Source organism: Barbus barbus (assembly GCF_936440315.1).
Source record: "Barbus barbus genome assembly, chromosome: 4".
Taxonomy (NCBI): Eukaryota; Metazoa; Chordata; class Actinopteri; order Cypriniformes; family Cyprinidae; genus Barbus; species Barbus barbus.
The window spans coordinates 29,624,833-29,647,703 of NC_136732.1; the positions used below are offsets into that span (position 1 = coordinate 29,624,833).

General features: G+C 38.0%; 1 protein-coding gene across 1 annotated transcript in view; it reads left to right on the forward strand.

Annotated features, from left to right (window-relative positions):
* Positions 1 to 22,871, forward strand: part of LOC306861644 (synaptotagmin-C-like) — a 49,412-nt gene that overhangs the window by 8,229 nt on the left and 18,312 nt on the right. Inside the window, exons 2-6 of the mRNA XM_079404039.1 lie at positions 2,181 to 2,547; positions 2,658 to 3,080; positions 17,309 to 17,713; positions 17,862 to 17,970; positions 20,652 to 20,831. Of these exons, the coding sequence (XP_079260165.1) occupies positions 2,933 to 3,080; positions 17,309 to 17,713; positions 17,862 to 17,970; positions 20,652 to 20,831 (842 nt within the window). The 5' untranslated portion in view covers positions 2,181 to 2,547; positions 2,658 to 2,932. The remainder of the gene's footprint in view (positions 1 to 2,180; positions 2,548 to 2,657; positions 3,081 to 17,308; positions 17,714 to 17,861; positions 17,971 to 20,651; positions 20,832 to 22,871) is intronic.

A 22,871-nucleotide genomic window follows, 5' to 3' on the forward strand; every position in this document is an offset into this window, starting at 1 on the left:
CCTGCTGTCCCCTCTCAGTTCCTCTCTAACTTTGTTCTCAATCGACCTGGCATTTCTGGACAGTGACACTGTAGTTCACTGCCAGACGGCCATCTTTCAGATTGAGATATGCAGAATTCAAGTCAAAGTCAAACTCAGACAGATTTACAGGCTGAACCGTGGTGAGGAGAGCAGACAATAGATTTGGGGGTGGGGGGACTGATGGACCGCTTGGGCACGCTGATTAGGGAACTCAAAAGGAAGGTTTGAATGAGTGTCTGGGTGAACATCTTGGCCTGAGTCCTGCCCCGATTGACTTATAGCTGTACTTAAGACTTTGACTGATTGACTGATGGATCGGAGACGGATGGAAAAGATGCTGGAGAGAAACCATCCTCCTTACGATGAAAGACCAATGACATTTTACAGACCGAAAAAGCATGAAAGAATAGTCTATCAGAATGATCGATGGACCATCGGCTCAATAAGAGGAGGTGTCTCGTCAGAGAAAGGAACAGATCGGACTTCTTGAGGGATTTCGCTGGCTTTGGAAAAAACTCTCAGATGAAAGCAGACGATCGATGAATCGATTCGAATATTGATAGATTTGCACACCTTTTCTGGGCTTGCACCGTTTTCGCTGACGCAGAAAGGGGATGAGGGGTGGAAAGAAACACTGAGACACGGAGCGAAAGAGAAGGGAAATTAAAGGTGGAGCTTTGACCTGGTTTTGTGAGACAGAATGAGCACAGAACAAAGAAAGAATACTGAGAGATATCATAGATACAGAACCTCATACTGACAAATTGTACATACATGGTCCCGCAGCAGATGAATTACAACCTGCAACATTTTTACTCAATGCCTTCTGATTTGTGAAAACACAGATTTGTAACATATGTATTTTAGGTTCTTTGTAATTCAAAAATCCTTAAATTTTGATCAATGTTGTGAGTATTTGTCTACTTAACGTGAACCTTAAGTGCTTTTATCCTCTACATGAGGGTTCAAAGTTTGCCCATTCACAAGCATGAAAAAACAAGGTTTGTTTTCTTAGTGTTTCCTATGATCTTCGCCTGCCGTGTGCTGTGAGTGTGAGAACTGTTCTGTGTTGTGTGATTGTGTTGTCACGCCCCATTTTCACATTTGGTGTGGACAGACAAATTGCCTGTCACTAGAATCTTGTTGCATTGCACCCTGTTAGGACAGTGTTAACCTAAAGGTGAAGTGTGTCTACAATGAACTACAATGTTAAAATGCTTTCTTTGTTTTTTTATTTTTAATTTTTTATTGCTGTTCTTTTTGGCAAGGATACTTTTTACTACCGTGCAAAAATTCAGTGTCAGGTCAGTGAAAAAACAACAACAACTTAATAATAATGGCTTAAAATTAAAAAGTAATGGCTGCTGAAAATTCGGCTTTGCCATCACAGGATTGAACTACATTACAAAATATTAAAATAGAAACAGCGAGGCCTATTTCAAATTGTATTAATATTTCACAATATTATTTTTTTTGCTGCCTTTTTGATCAAATAAATGCATAAGAGACATAAATTGTATGGACCCTGAACTTTTAAACAGTAATGTATGTTTCGTCTGCACTGCAGAACTTATTTGGAGGCAGTATAATAATTATAAAACTAATCCCAGTTTAATATTTATAAACAGGTATTATTATGTCATCCTATTTGCACATCCAATGGTTTGAGTTTTGGGTCAGGCTATCATTTAATCAGACCAATGGTCTGAAACATGAATTATTTATACAGTTCTCTTTAGTAACATTAGTAATGCAGATATTACAGACTTCAGCTTTAAAGATACCAAATAGAATCGCAAAAAAAGAAGAAAAAGCGACTAGCGTAATTATTGCTCAAACATATAGCCCTGCCCAAACCTCACACCATCAAATTAACATTACAAGTTTAGCATCGAAATTGCATGTCACCTTTAATCTTCACAGTATCATGCAACAAAACCACATCCTCGTTCCCGAGATGAACTGTACAAGGAGAGCTGTTTGTCTTTGAGAAGAAACAGATATCCAGAACGATTGGTTCTTCTCTGCATGCTATTGAGCTCTGAGAGCTCAGCGGGTTGCCTTTATAATTTAACCATAATTTTACAGCAGTTTTTTAATGATGTGTGCCTCATTTTCTCTCCCTCACACACACTCTCCCTCTCTTCCTCTCTATTCAGGCAGTTTCAGAGCTCCTGTAGAACATTCCCGAAATACAGCCATGGACCACAATGCACAATAAAGCCTGAATTGAAAAACAAAGAGAGTGAAAACCTAGTGGAAATAGACCGTACTTCTCAAATTCAACCCTGTCCTGATGCTGCTTTAAGGACTGAGCCTGCACACACTTTTCTCTTCCCTGACTGATGATTTAACTGAGAGTAATAGCCCACGAAATCTAGGCTATGCTTTCTCAACAACAGACCTAAATATAGTCTCGCTGTTTATCCATTGAGCAAATTCTTAACATTTATGTGAATTGAATTGGTTTCAACCTTCTTCACCATGACAAGGACTCAGGAATGTCATTGTCATCCTTTATAACAAGTATGTGCACAAAAACATTCGCGAGCGAAGCACATTCAATTAAAAAATGGATCTAACATAATAAATGCTAATCTCATTTATGATTTTTTCTCCTTTTTTTTTTTCCCCAGGAGCCTATGTTATTATTGAAAAGCGTGATTGTGGCACACTTACCAATGGGTTTAGCAACCATTAAAGCTTTCAATTAACGGTCATAAAGAGACCGTCTCAGCTCCTTGTCGAAACATTGTCCTTCATAATCCAAAACGAGACCTCGTGTAATTGGAATCGTCAGAAAGTGGACAGACACACCCTCTCTGCTCAGGAGCCGTCCAGTTGGTGCGGGCGGTGAGAGCTGCAGCGCGATTGGTTGAGTGTGGGGTGGGTGTGCGATGCGGATTGGAGGATGTCGGGGGACTGGGAAGACGACCTTTGTAAGAAGGCGTTGGTGCTGGTGGAGGAGCTGTGCTTCCGGTCTGGAGGCCTGAGCCAGAGTGCCAGCTGTCAAGAGTTCAGCTACATGATGAGAGGACCGAACAGACAGCTGAACGCAGGTAAGAGCACACCACAACCTGGTGAAAGGATGGTCCAAAAATGAGTATACTGTCATCATTTATTCACTTCATGTTGTCACTTTCTTCACTTCACTTTTTTTGAATGCAAAAGAAGCCATTGTGCCAGTATCTCTCTTGTCCATGCAGTAGCAATGAATAGGGACCGGAGCTTTTAAACTACAAAGCACAAAGGCATCATGAAAGTGGTCCATATGACTTATATTCTAAGTCTTTTGAAGTTTCACAGAATAAAGTCTTACAGGTTTGGAATGACAGGAGGGCGAGTCATAAATGATGACAGAATTTTAATTTTTGGGTGAACTATCACTTTAAACCCTATTCAAAGCATGAATTGCTATGATTTATGTCTGACTTCTAACCAAAATATTGACTTGCACCTGACAAATGGCCTAAAAGGGTAATTTTCATCCTCTGCCCACCTCACTGAGTCATGAGACCAGGAAAGAGCCTCACTGGTAAAAGCTGCTCATTCATGTAATTGCGCCTGGCCGTTTTTATTTGTATTCACACCATGCCCACCACAGGTGCTATGGCTGGATGCTGTGTTCAGAGTGAGACTGTCCTGTTTACAAATTTAGTCATTATTGTTTAAATTCCCAAGTGCCCAGTGATTGAGATGGAATTGGACTTGCATTCTCTTTAATATGAAATGGCACAACCGCAGGTAATTTAAATGACTCTAAGCTCCTTGTGAAAAGAAGGAGAAGAAATGAAGCTACGTGGGCAGGGGCGGTTCTAGACCACAGCAACTGGGGGGGCCAGACAGGGGCCACTTGTGCTTTTAGGGGGCACAATTTTAAAATTAATCTTAACCTACTTTAAGTATTATTCATTCAGTCATTTTTCACCATGTCATGTATCACTGCATTCTCTGGAAGTAATCTATAACAATTTCAACTAAATTAAATATTTCATCATGTTTCATTTATTTAACAAATAATTTTGTATTGTAGTGTCAGGGGCATCATGCACTCATTATTTTTGAGGGGGCACAAGTGAAGGGTGGGGGGTTCTAATGCTTGTCATGTGACAATCAGCAGACACAAAACCACTGCATAACTGATATCGGCTTATGTCCCTACTGAAAAAGCAAAACAAAACAATAAAAGAAAATTCACAGAAACATCACAGAAAATGTTTATGGTTTACACTACAAATACCATTACAAACAATACAAGCCATCAACATTTAACCATTAAATAATTGTTTTCTGTAGTGTGTTTTGGGACATATTCCATTAGGACTTATTGGTTTTTACAAGCCACCAATAGAAGGCAACCAATTACCAGTAGAGACCAACAGGGTCCATTACAGTTTCCAGTAAAACCAATACAAGTCCCATTATAACCAGTAAAACCATTACTAATTTTGTAATGGTGTCTATTGTTTTTTTGCAGAAGGGGTTTTATTTATTTTATTTTATTATTCGATATATCCCTAAATATATCATGAAATATCTCGATTCTCAAATATGTGTAAGTAAATGCATTTTGCACCTTTATATACAGTATTATGTTATTTGGTCCATAATGGGAGTAGCCTAATACTGTAATCTATTAACTACGCATAAAAGGCCGTCTTTTGACTTAAGTACCAGATATGGGTGTTATACCATAAAATACGTTTAATACGACTGACTTTGTATTTAATGTGAATTTAATAAAAACATTGTTACTAATTACTGTTACTTGTTACTAATTACTAATTGATTTAATTAATAAGTTACTAACTAGCCTATAACATTTTTAGTGTACAAAAAGAGAGCAAAGAACATTTTCACTTCAGTCCAGCGAGTTCAAGCACTCTCAGAACCTGTCATAATAATCTGTAAAGCTGTTTACACTGTGAAATTAATATCTTACTTACATTCGTACATCTTCACTTTGTTGTTTTTGATGAGAAAATTAACGTTAGTCAGAGAATTCAGTCTGCCAGCGCGCGCGGTGACGAAAGTGTTTCAGCGATGACTCATCTAAACGCCTCTGATTGGTCCTTGCATTCATAAGCTCAACAGAATCATATGTGATTGGTTATAATGCGCTGTGCTTTAAAAACGTGCGTGTCTCTGGCTCTGTGCCAGCCAGCGAACGCAGACTTGAATTTAGCAGCTGGTGATGTTCTTCTTTTTATATACATATAGTTTACAGGATAAACTGCACATTTCACCCAAAATTGTTTGCTGTAATATGATTCCAAATTTAGGGGGGCCAAAGGGGGGGCCAAGCTTGTTGACAGAGGGGCACAGGTTTTGACACAATGACTAAATGTCGGTCATTAGTTATTAGGGCGGTACTAGATTGAATCCTGCATTTTGAATCATGAGAGCTATGTTAGAAGCAGTGTCCAAAAATTACAGTTACATTTTACATTTATTCACTTAGCAGAGGCTTGTGGAAAAGTATCACTCAGCAAGCACCACATGCAAATAAAAATGGCATAAAAAACATGTCAGTGGCTGGTAACTTTATAAGGGACTGCAATGTAATACATGATTTTAAATCGATTGTGTGAATGATAGTATGACTCTCACTTATGTAAGAAAAGTGAGCAATTCAAGTCAAAGACATACAAACCGTCTGCTAAAGAAAATATCTGACACCCATACCTGGAGATCAAAAGCTGGAAAGCACTAATGTAGCTAAGGGAAAAACGGTTCATGATGTTATTTTGCTGAATGCATTGCAAAATAGTGACACGCATAGTTGAGCAGGATGGGCAGCTTACCATAGTATTAATTAGTGGGAAACTTGGGGAAGCTGCCTTAGGCTCTTTAAATTCTTCTGTACTCACAGTATGGCCCATATGTGCACTACAGCTGAAGGGTAGTCATGCTGTCAAGCATAGTGTAACAAGGTGAAACAGGCTATTTTTAACTCTGGGTCTCTGTATAAGCCACGGTCAGTTACCGCTTACTTGTAAAGCAGGATTGAACATTTCGATTTGGATTTGCGAAGACATTTTGCCACTCTCTATTTTATATTAGAGTGTATTTATTTGCACGCTCAGGATAAAACCCAAAAGTCACTCTCACGTTTGATTCCTCCCATGCTGCAGGGTGTTAAGTCACAGTGAGAATGAAATCGTGTGAATGCTTATGTAATAAAACCAAAGATGTGTTGCATGCGTAAGCTTCAACTTAGCCTAATAGTAGCATAAAGGAGCACTAAAATACTTAACAAATGACTCACTACTAAATATGTGTTCAAAAGTTCAGGGACAGTAGGATTTTTAAAATACGTTTAGTAAAGGGATAGTTCAGCAAGAGATTAAAATTCTGTTATCATTTATTTACCCTCCACTTGTTTCAAACCTGTATAATTTTCTTTCTTCTGATGAACTCAAAACTCAAAAAACATATTTTAATATTAATGTGGGTAACCAAATATTATTTTAATATTTAATATTAATGTGTTAGTATGCTACCTTCAACTGATAATTCTTCAAAATATGAAACTCATACAGGTTTGAAACAACATGAGGGTGAGTAAATGATCACAAAAATTTAATTAATGGGTAACTGCCCTTTTAAGCAAGGACACATTAAATTGATCACCTTAAGTCACCGTAAAAACGTAACTTATTAAAAATAAATATTTCTATTTCAAATCAATTCTGTTGTTTTTTTTATTTCATAGTTTCCACAAAATATTAAGCAGCACAACATTTCAACATTGATAAAAATGTTTCTTGAGCACTAAATCATAATATTAGAATGATTTCTGAAGGATCATGTGACACTGAAGACTGGAGTAATGATGCTGAGAATTCAGCTTGGTCATCACAGGAATAAATTGCTAATAATAATTCACACTATTACTGTTTTTACTGTATTTTTGATCACGTAAATACAGCCTTGGTGAGTAGCACAGACTTACTGTCTTACTAAAAAACCTGTCATGAAAAAGTTCCTTATATAATAAGTTTTGCTGTTTAATATATATTTCTTGAATATTTATTTAAAATATTTCAGTATGCATTATGTAATACATATTTTATATATGCATTTATTGTACAGTATGTCATGTCTTTGTATATTCTTAAAACTTAAGGAACATGTAATTTATCATTGTCAAACAGTTAGGTAAGGCAAAAAAAAGAAAAAGAAAATTAAATTCAAGACTATTTAGATTTACAAAATTGAAGGCTTACTAGGTAGATAAAAGTAAATGTCATATTATGCAACTGCACATTCCTGCATGGACAGCTTGCAAATTACTAGTTGCTCTTGCTTTAAGAAGAAATGATGCAACCAAATTAAGTGCACAGTTAAGACTCTGTGATGGGCTGGTGCAACCCTACCCATCTCTCTTTAAGAGGTGGTGATGGTGTGGAAAAGTCTATGAGACAAGATGAAATGAAATCTTAGCAACGGGGCAGAATGCCGATCCTCCTGGTTCAGCCAACCCAGAGTTTGTAGATCAAACTCCCTCCTCAGATATACTGCTTCCGAACAGTCTTTTTTCTTTGCAAGCAGATCAATACATTAACCTGTTTAATCCCAAACCCCTCCCGTGTTTAGTTATCTCTCCATCAGTGTCCATTTGTTTGGCTCCACATCTTTCATTCCTGCAGTTCCGCCTCTCCCGCACCAGCCATCCTTCTCGCTCTCTCTCGCTCCATCACTGTCCACTTTTTTTCCAGGCCTGTTTTTCTCACAAGGGAATGCTTGCGTACTTTATTAACCCCTCTCTGGCGCTATCTCTCTCTCGCCTCACCTTTGACGTGTGGAGGGAATGTGTTATCTTGACCAGTCAGCCAATGTGTCTGCTTCAACATGTACACTAATCTGTTAGCTCTTCCTGGCCCCTCCCCCTTTCTCCAGCTCCCTTTTTCCTCTGATATGTCCTTTTTTTTTGTTTTTTTTATTCTTCCTCTCTGTCAGCTCGCTGCTGGAAAATCCACTTACAAATGGCAGCTGTGTTTTGGGACATGCTAGCAGTTCTGTCGTCTGACTTCTATAGCGTTCAATTTGTTTCAATGAAATATGAACAGTGGCAAAATTATGGGTCGCTAAAAGAGAGGCTGTTTCAATACAGCCTCAAGTTTCAAAACTACAAACTGAAAATAATTTATATACTACTTTAAAAAAAAAAAATAGGGAGCTGTTGTTTTTCCCAACACCTGGAGTGATGTGTGTTCCACAATTTTTGTTTTACTGCTGTCCACCAACTAAAGTTTCAGAGTTTGAGAACCACTGTTATAAAGGATGGAGAAAGCAGTGAATATGTTTTAGGTGGTTTCTAACTGGTCTAAACTGGTCTTGCTGGTCCAAGCTGCTCATTTCCACTGTCAAAGGGGTCATGTTGATTCTTAGCTCATGGTCGGTAGTAAAGCAGCTGCTGACCAGCTTGCATCAGCTAGTGACCAATTTATGACCAGCAGCTAGAAATGGCATAAAACAAAGTTAGGACTTTCTCCATCCTTTCTCACAGTGGTTCTCAATTTTTTTTTTTTAGCTGGTGGACCAAAGTAAAACAAAAATTGTGGCCTACCTAACACTCCAGGTCTGGGGAGAAACAACAGCTGCCTACATTTTATAAATTATTCTCCGTTAATAATTTTGAAACTCTTTTAAAATAGCCTTTCTTTTAGCAGCCCATAATTTTGCCATTGTTCACATTGTTCACAGCTAATGAACCTGAATAGAGTGCATCGAACATTTGACAGGTAGTAATGTTATTGAATTGAGACAACAGAAATATTATCACAATTTTAACACATTTAATTATATTTATGCGTTTATTATTAGTTAATGTTGGTGCATTTTGTCTTTTATATTTTGAATATTTAAAATGGCTGTATTAATCTATTATTTATCAAGATTTATAAATGTGTTTATTTAGTTCTTTTTAATACTTTACAAACACAGTGACCTGCATATCACAGAACCACTGCTTCATCGCAATCGTCCTTCCTTTATCCATTTCCCTCTTTCCTCCATTGATATCTCTGATCTCCTTTCCTGTCCCATTCTCTTCCGTTTTTTCCTCCTATTTACCTTTTTCTCACTCTCTCTATCTGCGTCTTGTTCTTCAAGCTGACAGATCAGTACCTTCTCTCCTCCCTCTGTCTCTCTCTCTGATCATATCTTTGAACAAGTTGTGATTAATGACATACGGAGACTGATGAATTATTCACCAAAGAGAGACAGAAAGTACAGAGAAAGGAAGAAGGAAAACAGCAAGAGGGAGGATGAGAAGGGTAGAAGGAGAGGAGTAAGATGGAGGGGGAGAAAGGAGGAGGAGGGCACAGGAGAAGCAAAGGAGACAAATGATGAAGGTGGTGTTAGATGAGGATGGAAAGCACAATGTCTTTCCTGTAACGTTTCAGAAGAGATTGTGTGTGTATGCAGTCACGCCAAGGTTTCAGAAGTGAAATCAAAATTTCATAATTGTTTGCTCATTGGATGGCCCATATGTGCACTATTGCTGAAGGGTATTAATGCCGTCAAGCATACAGTAACAGGGTGAAACAGAAAAAATAAGTATTTTTAACCCTTGACATAGGTTTTTTAATTGTAAAACACAGCCGTTAATCTAGGTTTGGAATATATATATATATTTCTAAATGAATGAATGCTTATGAAGCATGGTGTGAGAACACCATTTTCACAATATTCTAATTTTACCAAAGGCTTCCAAAGGATAGCCAAACCTCATGATTCAGATTTTGACATTTTTTCTTCCTTCCCATTTTATGTTGGATTACTGAAATCTCCTCTGTTTATGACTGTTTGCAATCCAAAGAATTTATCTTCCTGTTATTCCAGTTTAAATTCCATTCCAACATCCCATAAAACGTGGCCAAATCAATTACAATTCTAAATTCTAAATGGAAAGGGAGCCAGTTCTGACTTTTGCCCAACCCAGACTGGTTCTTTGGAGACCTGCGAATGTGTGAGCCATACATGGAGGAATACAGAGTAGTTGGGAGCAGAAGCAAAGATGGTGGAACAAAAACTGAGAAAGCATGACGGAAAGGAAAATAAAGGGCGAGCTGACAGCCATACGATATAACCTCCTTGCATAATAGAAATTACAGAGCAGCTCAAGGTAGAACCATCCTGGGGGCTTTTAGAGCTGGTGGGTGTTGCGTCTGAAGAAGTTATGTGAATGCAGGGTAAGCGGAGGAACTATGTGGGTGTGAGATCTGAATAGAGCTCTTGAGAGTCAGGCTGACAGACAGGCCCTTTGTTTTTCTTGATTGGCAGGCACTTGTTTGTCCGTGCTTGTTGGAGAGTGGCTGTTCTACTCAGTCTGGTGCTGAAACTGAGTTGCCCAAGTTTAATTTTTTCAAGTGACTCACTCATGCTCATGTTATTAAAGGCTGCATGATTGAAAGCTCATACTCTGTGAGAGACAGAGTCATAAGGCTTAATCACAGTTTAGAGGACATCTTTGTGGAAATTGTCATTGGCATTGACACTTCTTCTGCTTGGAAATAAATCCATCGTTTTCTTGGCTTTGTATTCAGATAAGAGCTAGTGAATGTTGGGAGAGCCAGTGGTAATTTACAGGCACAATACGCCATCTCCTTTCCTTTTTCTTCTTCTGATCCTCTCTCTCTCTCTGTGCACTTCCTTCGGTTTCTCCCAGTCATCCCCCAAGCGCAGCATCTGTCCAACGCTACCTCATTTGCACATTTTTTTAAAAAATATTTCTGCATTCATCCTCCCAGGTTATGCAATCAAGCTTGTTGCCTAGAGTTGGGAACTGAGAACTGTGCTGCGTTTAAAAAAAAATACTGTACCATAACCGATTGGTTTCCATGATGTTCGTTTCCATTAATGGTTCTTGAACATCTGCATTCAAGGAAAAAGAAAAAGATTTTGCAATGGCAATTGAATGTGATGAGAGAGAAAGATGACAAAATTATACACAGATAATAAATAGACAAGAGAAGTCAAAAATAAACGAGAAGTCATAGTTAAGGCAGCACATTTAAAAAAAAAAAACAGGCACTCACTAGAGTACCCAAAATAAGTTCTAATATTGCTTTGGGGTCCCAGTAGGGTGGGATTTTGACAGTGGGGTAGGATTTAGTCACAAAATCTGTTCTTTATAATGAACTGGTCAAAAAGACTGTGAGTTGTCAGTTTGAATCAGTCTAATGACTCACTCACTGACTAAATCGATCACTGAACCACAACTCGAAATCAACCGAGAACGCCTACTGTGCGCTGTGTGTACTTAAGGCTTGTGATACTTAAATCAATGTAATATATGACTGTTTTCATGTAACAATTCGAAATTTTTAAATATTAATATCAATTAAATATAATATAATATATATTTAAAATATATTTAACTGTTTTTGAATTTAATTAAAAAAATAATGTTACAAAATATTTTTATTAGGTTATTAAGTGTTTATTTAGGTTATGAGTTGGTTGTATGCATATATATATATATATATAATTAAGTATATAATTAGGACCAAGTAATAAAGAAATCATTAGAATAATTATTAAGGAACCAAAAGCATTCAGTGGAATTTAACCCAGAATCATTATTTCTTCATTTTTTGTTTAGTATTTATCTTTAGTATATAATTAGAACCAATTATTCAAGTCTTAAAAGAATCCTTGGTGTAATTATTAGGAACCGGAAGCATTCATTGGAATTTGAACCAGAATCATTAAATTCCTTAGGATTCGTGTTACCTCACAAGGTTGTAATAAATCAAACTCTCTCTCTCTCTCTCTCTCTCTCTCTCTCTCTTCGGAGTGCATGCTGGGAGTGTTGGGGTGCGTGTGAGAGTTCACGTGGAGAGGACGATTGAACGTGACTTTATTTATCTGTTATTCTTTTCTTTCTTTCTAACTTTCGGAAAAATATAAAGGTCAGATTTTAGAAAGTAAAGTGTGTTTGGAGGGCCGTAGGGAGGATTGTTGACGGGGTTGAGATGGCGTCTCGGCCGGAGGGCGGGGAAGAGCCATTGTCACTCCGTCATGGCGTCAGGTGTGAGGTTGAAGCAAGTGTAGCGGTGGAGGAAGTTTTATTATCGATTGGAGAACAAATTGGATATGACAACATCTCTTCGGCCTCAAGAATGAATAAAGCTGTGGTGGTTTTCTTAAAGGAGGAGAATCTGGTTAACCGTCTAGTAAGCAGTGGAGTTTCGGTAAGTGGACTTTTTGTTGCTGTTTCACCGCTAGCGAATCCGACAAGAAAGGTGATCATTTCAAACGTACCGCCATTCATCCCCGATGATGAAATCGAACGTGCACTTTCATGTTTTGGAAAGTTTGCTAGTTCGTTAAGAACGATTCCATTGGGATGTAAAAATACCGCTTTAAAACATGTAATGTCATTTAGGAGACAGGTGGCAATGTTTCTGAAACAACCTGATTTGGATGTGTCTTTCAGAGTTTCGTATGAAGGGAAGACGTATATGGTTTATGCAAGTACAGGAAGTTTAAAGTGCTATGAATGTGGGGATGTGGGGCATAAGAGGTCTACATGTCCACATAAGGCTGGTAGTAGCGGTGCTAGTGTTACACCGAGTTCAGTTGTTGACGTGGTAGCTAATGAATCTAATGGAGAGCAAGCGACTCCTGATGTAAGTACGCTTGTTGATTCAGAGATCAGAAGTGGATCTAATGAAGAACAAATGATTCATAAGGACATAAAAGAAAGGGATGGGAATGATGTTGCATCGTGTAGTAGTGTAGGACAAAGAAAAATTGTTCCTGATGAGACTGCAGAAACAGGGGAAAGCCTTGGATTGGAAACATGCAAGGACAGTGAGGTTGTTCAGATGAATGAAGTAGTTAATATAAACAAGGTGTTGACTTGTATTGAGGAGGTGAGAGAGGAAGAAACAAGGGATGATGACATGCTTTCTGATATTTCTGAGATCGGGTCTCAAAATATGGAGGAGATGTATCCTTTGGATGAGATTAATGATTTTTTGGATACAAGTTTTGGTAAAGCGGTAGAGGTGAAAGATTTCTTCCCAGATGTGGAAAAGTTTATTGTATCAGTGAAAGTACTGCAGCGCACAGTGAGTTATGATGCATTGAGTAAGCAGAAGAGGTTTAGATTGAAGAAATTTGTTACGAAGCTGAGGAAAAGTAAAGGATCGTTGCCCTTTAAAAAGTAATGATTAAAAAGCACTGGGTGATTCTCATGATGTGGTTTTCTTTCTTCCTTCTGTCTCTGTCCCTTTTGTATTTTAACCTCTTTATGGAGAATTTAAAAGTGGGTTCCTTAAATATAAATGGAGGAAGAGATAGGGGTAAATTAGCAGTAGTCTCAGAGTTTTTACATATAAATCGGGTTAATGTTGTGTTTTTACAGGAAACTCATAGTAATGATGAAAATGAAATTGAGTGGAACAGATGGTGGGAAGGAAATCTGGTATTAAGCCATGGGAAAAATAATAGTGCTGGAGTAGCCATATTATTTAAAAAAGGCTTGAATGTTAATATTTTATATACTGAGGAGGTTGAAAAAGGGAGGGTATTATTATTAAAAATAGAGTATGGAGGACATGCCTTTGTGTTGGTGAATGTATATGCTCCAAATAATGGGTTAGAAAGAATACGAGTCTTTGAACAACTACATAAAGCACTTCAAAAATTTGATGATAATATTTGGTTTGTGCTAGGAGGGGACTGGAATTGCACTATTAATTTTTTAATTGATAGGAATGGTGAAGAACCACATAGTCACTCTAGTGAATCCCTGTCCAGTATAATGGGGAAATACGATTTAATAGATGTGTGGAGGAGGAGGAATATAGGAGTAAGGCAATATACATGGATTAAAGTAGCGGGAAATATGGTCAGTGGCGCCAGACTAGATAGATTTTATTTAAGTAAAATGGTGGAAAATAGGGTAATCAGTGCATCGATATTGCCAAATGGTTTTTCTGATCATCATTTGATCATGTTTGATTTTAATATAAAGCAAACTTCAAGACCTAAGTATTATTGGCATTTTAATGAAAAATTGTTAAAAGATAATTGTTTTTGTGATAGTTTTAAGTTGTTTTGGGAAAAATGGAAGGAAAGAAAAAGTGATTTTGAAAATCTTAGTCAATGGTGGGATGTGGGTAAGGTACAAATTAAAGAGTTTTGTCAAAATGTTTCTGCTTATAACTTTATGAATGTGAAAAGAACCATACAAACGTTGCAAAAAGAAATAGCGATTTTGGAGGAGGATTTGATTAATAAAAAAGGAGTACAGAACAATGGGACAATTTTAAATGAGAAGAGGCAAGAACTTGGAACTTTGCTGCAAGAACGAGTGAAAGGGGCGCTTGTAAGGTCAAGATTTTGTTCCGTGAAGGACATGGATGCCCCAACTGCATATTTCTTTAACTTGGAAAAAAAGACTGTGCAATATAAACAGATGCATCATCTTCGTTGTCCAAATGGAAATTTGACAACAAATCCATCTGAGATGAGAAAGTTGGCAGTTGATTTTTTTTCGGTGTTGTACAGTGCTGAGAAATGTGACCTTGATAGTGCGAAGGACTTATTCAAGGATTTACCACAGTTGGAGCAAGGAAAAAGGAATGCTTTGGATGATATAATCACTTATGGAGAATTAACAGAAGCAGTGCAACAACTGTCTATGGGTCGTTCACCAGGAATAGATGGCTTAACAGCTGGATTTTATAAACATTTTTGGGGAATATTAGGGGAAGATTTTTATGAAGTGGTATTAGAAAGTATTAAAAACGAAGTACTTCCTATTAGTTGTAGGAGGGCTGTACTTTCGTTGTTACCAAAAAAGGGGGATTTAGGATTTTTAAAAAATTGGAGGCCCGTGTCTTTATTATGTTTAGATTATAAAATATTATCAAAATCTATTGCAAATAGGCTCAAAACTTGCTTGAATATGCTGATTTATAAAGATCAAACATATTGTATACCAAAGCGTTCAATAATAGATAATTTGTGTTTTTTAAGGGACGTGATTGATTATGGTTGTATAAACGATTCTGATTTGGGTATCCTGTCAATAGACCAGGAAAAAGCATTTGATAGGGTTGATCATGACTATCTTTTTAAGGTGTTAAAGAGTTATGGATTCGGTGATCAATTTATTGCATATGTCAAGTTGTTATACTTTGATGTATCAGCATTGATTAAGGTTGGTGGTGGAATAAGCGCTCCAGTAAAAGTTACAAGAGGTATTAGACAGGGTTGTCCTCTTTCTGGACAATTATATAGTCTTGCAATTGAACCCTTGTTATGTAAGTTAAGGAGGAATCTTGGGGGTTTTTTAGTTGCAAGTGTAAAGGAAACTTTTAAAGTGTATATGTCTGCATATGCCGATGATATAACTCTTTGTATTTCTGGACAAAATGATGTGATGGCTTTGAAGGCAAGCATTGGGCAATATGAGATGGCTTCCTCAGCTAAAGTTAATTGGGATAAAAGCGAGGGATTTATTATTGGCCAGTGGAGAGACACTGGACCTCCAATACTTCCAGGAGGTTTGATATGGGGGAGGGAGGGTATAAAAGTATTAGGTGTTTTTTTAGGAAAAGACAGTTTTAAAAAGAAGAATTGGGAGGGAGTGCTGGAGAAGGTGGCAGCTAAATTGTCTAAATGGAAATGGCTATTGCCACAATTATCCTATAGAGGGAGAGTTTTAGTGGCAAATAATCTAGCAGCTTCTACATTGTGGCATAAAGTTGTTGTTTTGGAACCACCAAACGAACTGGTTTGCAATATACAGAGGACAATTGTAGACTTTTTCTGGAGTGGTGAACATTGGACTCGAGCTGCAGTACTCCATTTACCAGTACATGAAGGAGGTCAAGGTCTGGTGGATGTGAAGAGTCGAATCGCTTCTTTCAGACTGCAAATGGTACAGAAATTGCTCTATCAAGAAGAATTATCGTGGACACAGATGGCATGTGCATTTCTGCAGAAGGTTGAAAGTTTTGGACTGGATAAACATTTGTTTTTACTAGAATTGGATGGGCTGAGACTAAACAATCTTACTTCCTTCTATAAGTCAATGTTACAAGCTTGGAGTAAGGTCTTGAAAGTGGAGAGAAAGTTGGATGAATCTGGGGACTGGATTAACGAGGAACCCTTATTTAATAATCCACTGATTCAGACCAGATTTTTGTCATCAGTAAGCATTCGGAGAACTCTTATAAAGAATGGAGTTACTAAACTGGGACATCTCCTGGATAATGGTGGATGGAGTTCGGTGGAAACTTTTAAAGAATTGTCTGGTTTATGCTCAACAAGAATTGCTTCGAAACTGAGGGATGACATTTTTGCTGTCCTGCCAAGCAGCTACAGGAATCTTGTTGCTGGAGGGAAGGTACAACAACTGAAAGGAGTTTTTCCAAGGTTCAAAATAAGTCCTGCTATCAGTAGAGAACAAGAAGAAGAACTTGATGGATCTATACTGTTTTTTAAAACCCCGCAACTGGAAGAGTTTGACATTGTTTCGAAAAAAGCATTGTACTACGTTACAGTGAAAGTTATTCACATGAACTCACTCAGCAGGTACAGTTTTTCCAAGTGGATGGAGACAATGGAGCCAGACTTTTTAGTGAGGGATAGGTGGCGAGCCCTGTATAAGCCTCCAATTGAGAAGCGGACAGCGGATCTACAGTGGAGGATTATTCACAGGGCCATAGCTACAAACAGACATGTAGCACATCTGAATCCAGCAGTTGGGGGGGAGTGTAGGTTTTGTGGGCTTGAAGAAACTGTAGAACACTTGTTTTTAAGATGTTCGAGACTTGGAAATCTTTTTAGGTTGCTTAATGCTTGGTTTCAGGGTTTTGGTGAAGAGTTTTCCAATGAGGTTTTTATTGGGGGACTCAAATACAAAGTGGTGGATAGAGGAAAAGTGTGTTTGTTAAATTATTTAGTAGGTACAGCAAAACTTGCAATGTGGAAAACAAGGAAAAATAAAGAATTAGAACTTGGTTCATTAGATGCAGAAATGATGTTGAAGTGCATGGTAAAAGGAAGGATAAAAATGGAATTTTCATATTATAAATTAATTAATAATGTTGAGAGTTTTTTAGGAATTTGGGGTATTAATGATGCCATATGTGTTATTGATGATGGAGTTTTGTTTTTTAATTTTTAAATTGATTTTATTGTTGTTGAGAAAATAATAACAGTAATGAGTTTGTTGTAAATTTTGGATTGAATGTTATAATAAAGCTTTGTTCAACCTCTCTCTCTCTCTCTCTCTCTCTCTCTCTCTCTGTTTCAGAGATCTCAGTGAGTCTGCTCTCCGTCATTGTGACATTCTGTGGCATCGTGCTGCTCTCTGTCTCTCTCTTCGTCTCCTGGAAGCTCTGCTGGTTGCCGTGGAGAGATAAGGAAGGCGGGGGTCTGAGCTTGACGTCGGGGCTCCTGCCCGGTGGGGCCAGTTTGGGTGGGGTCGGAGGAGGAGGGGGCTCCTCGCTCCTTCCTCCCCTGTTGCAGAGGAAAGATACTCACTCCTCTTCCTCGCTGTATCCCTCGATCTCGCAGCATGGTCAGCATCACCCCCATTTCGCCGACCTGATGGGGGTGGAGGGCGGAGGGGGGCTGGTAGTTGGGGGTGTGGTTGGGGGTCCGCAGGAGATGCAGGAGCATTCTTACCTAGACATGGACTCTTATCCCAACAATGCTGGTGAGTAAAAGTCTGCTGTTTATCAAACTCAGAAGCACTACTTTACTCTTTGTGAGACCTAAGAGACAGTGATTGTTGTTAATAATACACCATTCTCTTAACTACTCCTTTCATCTTTTCTATGGCTTATGGTTTCTTTTGTTTTCAGCAAACCTTAAGTTGAGCCAGACATCTCCCGAGTTGCCCCCAGCAACAGAAGGAGGCTCAGCTGTGAAAGACCTGCCCAATGCCCATCCCCAGCAGCAGGTCACCACAAGGTCAGTGACCTTCTCTTCTTGTTCCTGTCTGAGGTTTCTATGTGTGTGTGTGTGTTTTGCAGGATGATGGAGTGAATGGTTTGTGTCTTGCAGAATGTGTGCAGGATGTTATATTGAAGTGAAATATAATGTTTTTCTTTTTAAAAGGTCTTACATATGCTACCATTTAAATGTTTTTTCCTATTGTCTAATCTTGTGAAATACTGTTACTGTATAAAATCACTGTTTTCTATATATTCTAAATGTACCTTCAAATGCAATTTATTCCTGTGATGGCAAAGCTGAATTTTCAGCATCATTAATCTAGTTCCCGGTGTCACATAATCCTTCAGAAAATCATTCTAAAACGCTGATTGGATGCTCAAAAAACATGTCTTATTATTAGCAATCTTGAAAACAGTTGTGCTGCTTAATATTTTTGTGGAATCAGTGATAGAATCAGCAGTGATTGAAATAATGCTCATTATTTATAATGTATATAACATTATAAATGCCTTTACTGTCCCTTTTTGTCAATTTAATGCATCCTTGCTGAATAAAAGTATTGATTACTTAAAAAAATCATCTTACTCAAAACTTTTGAATGATAATACTGTATGTATATCACTTTTGAATGCAGTATAACAGCACATTTGTGTGTATTTGGACCATATATTTTGCCAGGTCTAAATAGAACAGTTTAAACTATTTATTAATTTCACAACCATGACTTTGGAGCAATCTGGGGTTAAATACCTTGATACAGGAAACTTGCTGGGTGAATTTCATTAAAACATGGTCATAACCCAAATGTAGGCCCAGTATCGCCGCTCCCTATACGCAGAGTACGCCGTTTGCGTAGGGCACCCACTTCCAGGGGGGCCACATCAGTTGCTAAAAAAAATAATAACTTTCATTCTATATTAATATTAACATGTACATATACATAAATAAGTATATGAACATACTTTATTTTACAGTGAACGCGGTAGGCAGGCTAAGCGCACGTGATGCACCATTCCCATATACGCGCTCGCGACCGCTTGCAGCTCATGTTTGCGGCTGAACGCAAATGATCATAATTGATGGACAGCTATGCCCATGAAAAGACATCAGCAATCCGGTGCCGAGAAAAGAAAAAAAAACATGAAGCCCGTGCATGCATCACTTTCAGGTATTCAGAATCCTGTGAAATTTTTTGGCTGTTGATGATACCGTGTTCCTTTACGAAAATTTAGACATGGCTTTACTATGAATAAAACAAAAAACATCATGGTTCTTGTAGCCATGGTAACGACAAATAAATTATTTTAATATTTTTTTTTTTATTTCAAATAATAGTTTACAAAGAAGTATTAAGATAATATTTTTTGTGGTTATAAAAACAGATCTAAGCCATCAAAAACCTTTAAAATGACTTAAAATGCATTATATAAAAATAATGAGACAATAACGATTAGTTAATTAATAATCAGTTTCATTATAACACTGTTAAAAGGCAAAGGCAAAGGGCGTGATGTGTGGCCAAGTATGGTGACCCATACTCGGAATTTGTGCTCTGCATTTAACCCATCCAAGTGCACACAGCAGTGAGTAGTGAACAAACACACACACACACACCGTGAACACACACCCGGAGCAGTGTTATACATAATACACAAAATACATAATGTAATACAAAATAAACTATTTATGTACAATAGGCCTACATATTATTACAAATGCCTGCAAAGGGAGCCAAAGGCCTGGTAATTGCTGCTGTTACACTTACAGGACGATCAAATCCTTGTTTAATATTGACCATACATTGAATTCAAATATCCACTTAATCTTAAATTTTTGGCCACCTTTTAGTGATAGATGACACAATCTCTATAATTTCTTCAACAAAAACATGTGGACATCACAACACTTACAAAAATTAACCATGGTTTTATCGTATTAAAACTGCTTAATTTTATTGTGTGTGATTTCTGAATGCTTGAGACCATAAAATCAATCAGACAACTGTATTAATAAAATCATAGCCATAGGTAACTCTCTAGAGCTACAATTGTAATTTGCAAATAATACAATTTAATTACAATGTATTAATTTATTTACTTTTATATTTTATTAAGTTCTGTTTTGACCCCTATAGTAGGCGTTTTTTGTTGTTGTTTTTTTTACTTCCATAATATTTGAGGGAGGGGGATCAACAATACAATTCTGTTTAGGGCACCCATTTGGCCAGCAGTGGCCCTGTGTAGGCCTATAAATAAATTATAATATTATATATTATATATTGCATAAAACAATAAAATAGAACAGGCTTTATTTTGTTATGACAAATAAGCACATGGGTATTTCACTTCTGAGTTTTGTGGAATTTGTCTTTAATTAGAATCTCATTATGGTAGTACAGTATTTTTTGTAATATACTATTGTAAATATGATCATCTAAATTAAAGCTTAAATTAATTAATAATTTTTTTTTATTTGCATTCACATTTTTCCCACTTTTTCTCCTCAATTGAATTAGTAATCAGAATTTTTTTTAAACGAAAATGCAACGCAAAAAATCTAAAAATCATTCAAAATCGTTCAGATAGGCCTTTCTTTCATAAATATCATACGAAGATGTTTCGTTTCCCCCTACCAGTCCCTGTGTTTGTCTATGCGTGCATATGTGTGAGTGAGTTCACCCTCTGGTCTCTCTCCAGGCCTAAGCCCATGACTCACCAGCTTTCCAGCCCTGATTTCCATGGTGAGGAGAAGAGTGAGCAGCTGACCAGCATTGGGCAGATCAAACCAGAACTTTACCGGCTGCGCCAGGGAGACCAGGGGGATGGCAAACAAGACACCTGCGGCAAAATCAGCTTCCTCCTGCGCTACGCCTTCAAGTGAGTCCACTCGGATCCATTACCTCCTCTCCCCACGGGGAACCATCTCGTATGGAATTGTCACACAATGTGGATCCATGCCTCTCAATACATCAGTGAGTTATAAATAGATCTCATCGGCAGGGCTCACAATTGAAAAGGTGAGCTGGAGAAAGAAGCAGGGGAGTTGCAGTCAGTACAATGAGTTATAGTCAGGCCTGCCGTGGGCAGCCCCTGCACGTCAGACCAGGTCCTTTATTTTGCCGTCACGCAGAGGGACATTAGAATGGTGGAAAGTGCTGATGTTTGAGAAATGAAGGAAAGAGAGGCTGTTTCGCTCATGAATTATATATGACCAGCCACTTTAAACAGCACAGCCTGTCAACACATAATAACACAGTACTGTGTTACGGCCAGAATTACAGAGGAGGCCGAGGGAGAGAAAGAGATGAAGATGGGTGAATGGAGATTGATATCTCATTCCTTACACATAGGGAGCAGTTCAAATAAAAGATTTGACACCTCTGTCCCTGTTCATTACATTATCGGTCTATTATGTTCTGCTGTGAGTTCTAAGGTGAGTATGTTACGATTGCATGTGCGCGTGAGATGGAAAGCTTTTGAGTTAAAGGGATAGATCACCTAAAAATAAAAAAAACGTCTGTTTCCTCGTGTTGCTTCAAACCTTGTCTTTCTTACGTCTGTGGAACAAGTAACGAGATGTTTAGCAGAATGTCTAAGCTGTTCTTTTGCATATAATGAACAGCCGTGATCTCCCTTCACTTTCATTGTATGGAAAAGAGCAGCTTAGACATTCTGCCTAACATAGTTTGTTCGGAAGAAAGAGGGTTTGAAACAGTCAAGGTGAGCTGGGGGTGAGCAATATATTATTGTAGACATGATAAACTGGCAGAACTTTGTCAACTAGTTTAGATTTTGGATTAGAAACACATAATAACTCAGCACTGTGCTTCTATGCCTTGCATAGTCAGCAACAGAACTACCATGTTCAAGGCTCAAAAAGGTGGTAAAGACATCATTAAAATAGTCTTTTTTGATTTAGTATAGGCCTAGTTGATTTTTTTTCCAGCAAAAATAACTATATATTGTTATCATGAAATTAAATGACTCGTATAATGATATAATACTTTTTTATGATTTCGCCCACCTGTCGTGTGAGTAAATGAACAGAATTTCTTTTTAAAGCAAATGCGAACGGAAATGATGCTTAGCGTTTGCACGAGCACTAACGGCCAAGATTGTTTCTCATCCCCATGTGTGTTTAATTGACATCATAACACCTCCTGCTATGCTGTTGCGTTTGCAATACATCAATGCGAATATGTCACAGCTACAATCATTTTGGGAATAGCGGGCAGGTTGACACTGTCAGTCAGAGTCGCATTCGGTGGGACATAGCTTTCTATCAGCGCAGCAGTAGGCCGATAACACATGCGGCGCGGAGGGAATAGCAGCTATTTCTAACCCATTGTCTGGGAGGGTTGGAGCTGAATGTTGTTTTATTATTATTTTAATTTGTCCATCTATTTGTCAAATTCCAGCTGAGTGCCGATCATTGCGTTTTCTGGAAGAGCGCTTTCAGACAGCAGTGCATGACTTTTGTTTGAGGTCTTGTTTTGTTTCGTAGTGATATTGTAAAGGGGGCGGGGAGGGGGGCCTATGACTGAATAATGAAAAGCTGTTGTGCAGTGCAACACATGACTGGGGGGGGGGGGGGGGGGGGGGGGTGCTTTAAATGCTCGCTCTAATGTGGGCAAGACAGAGCCTGTCATTTTCAATCATAGCCCTGAGTGCTAATGGCACCCCACGTTTCTAAAGACCAGCCTGATATAAAGTGTCCTGTTGTGCTGCATGCCACTTGACTTGAGATTCATTTCTAATTCGCTAAACTGATATAATGTATATTAGACTGGACAGCTCAAAATGCATCTGGATGAGTTTTTCAAGCTTGAAACGTTAACAAGTATCTTCTTTTGCAATCTGATGTAATTTTACTATTAGCAAGCATGTCTTTAGGGCTGCACATGCTGACAGCAATTA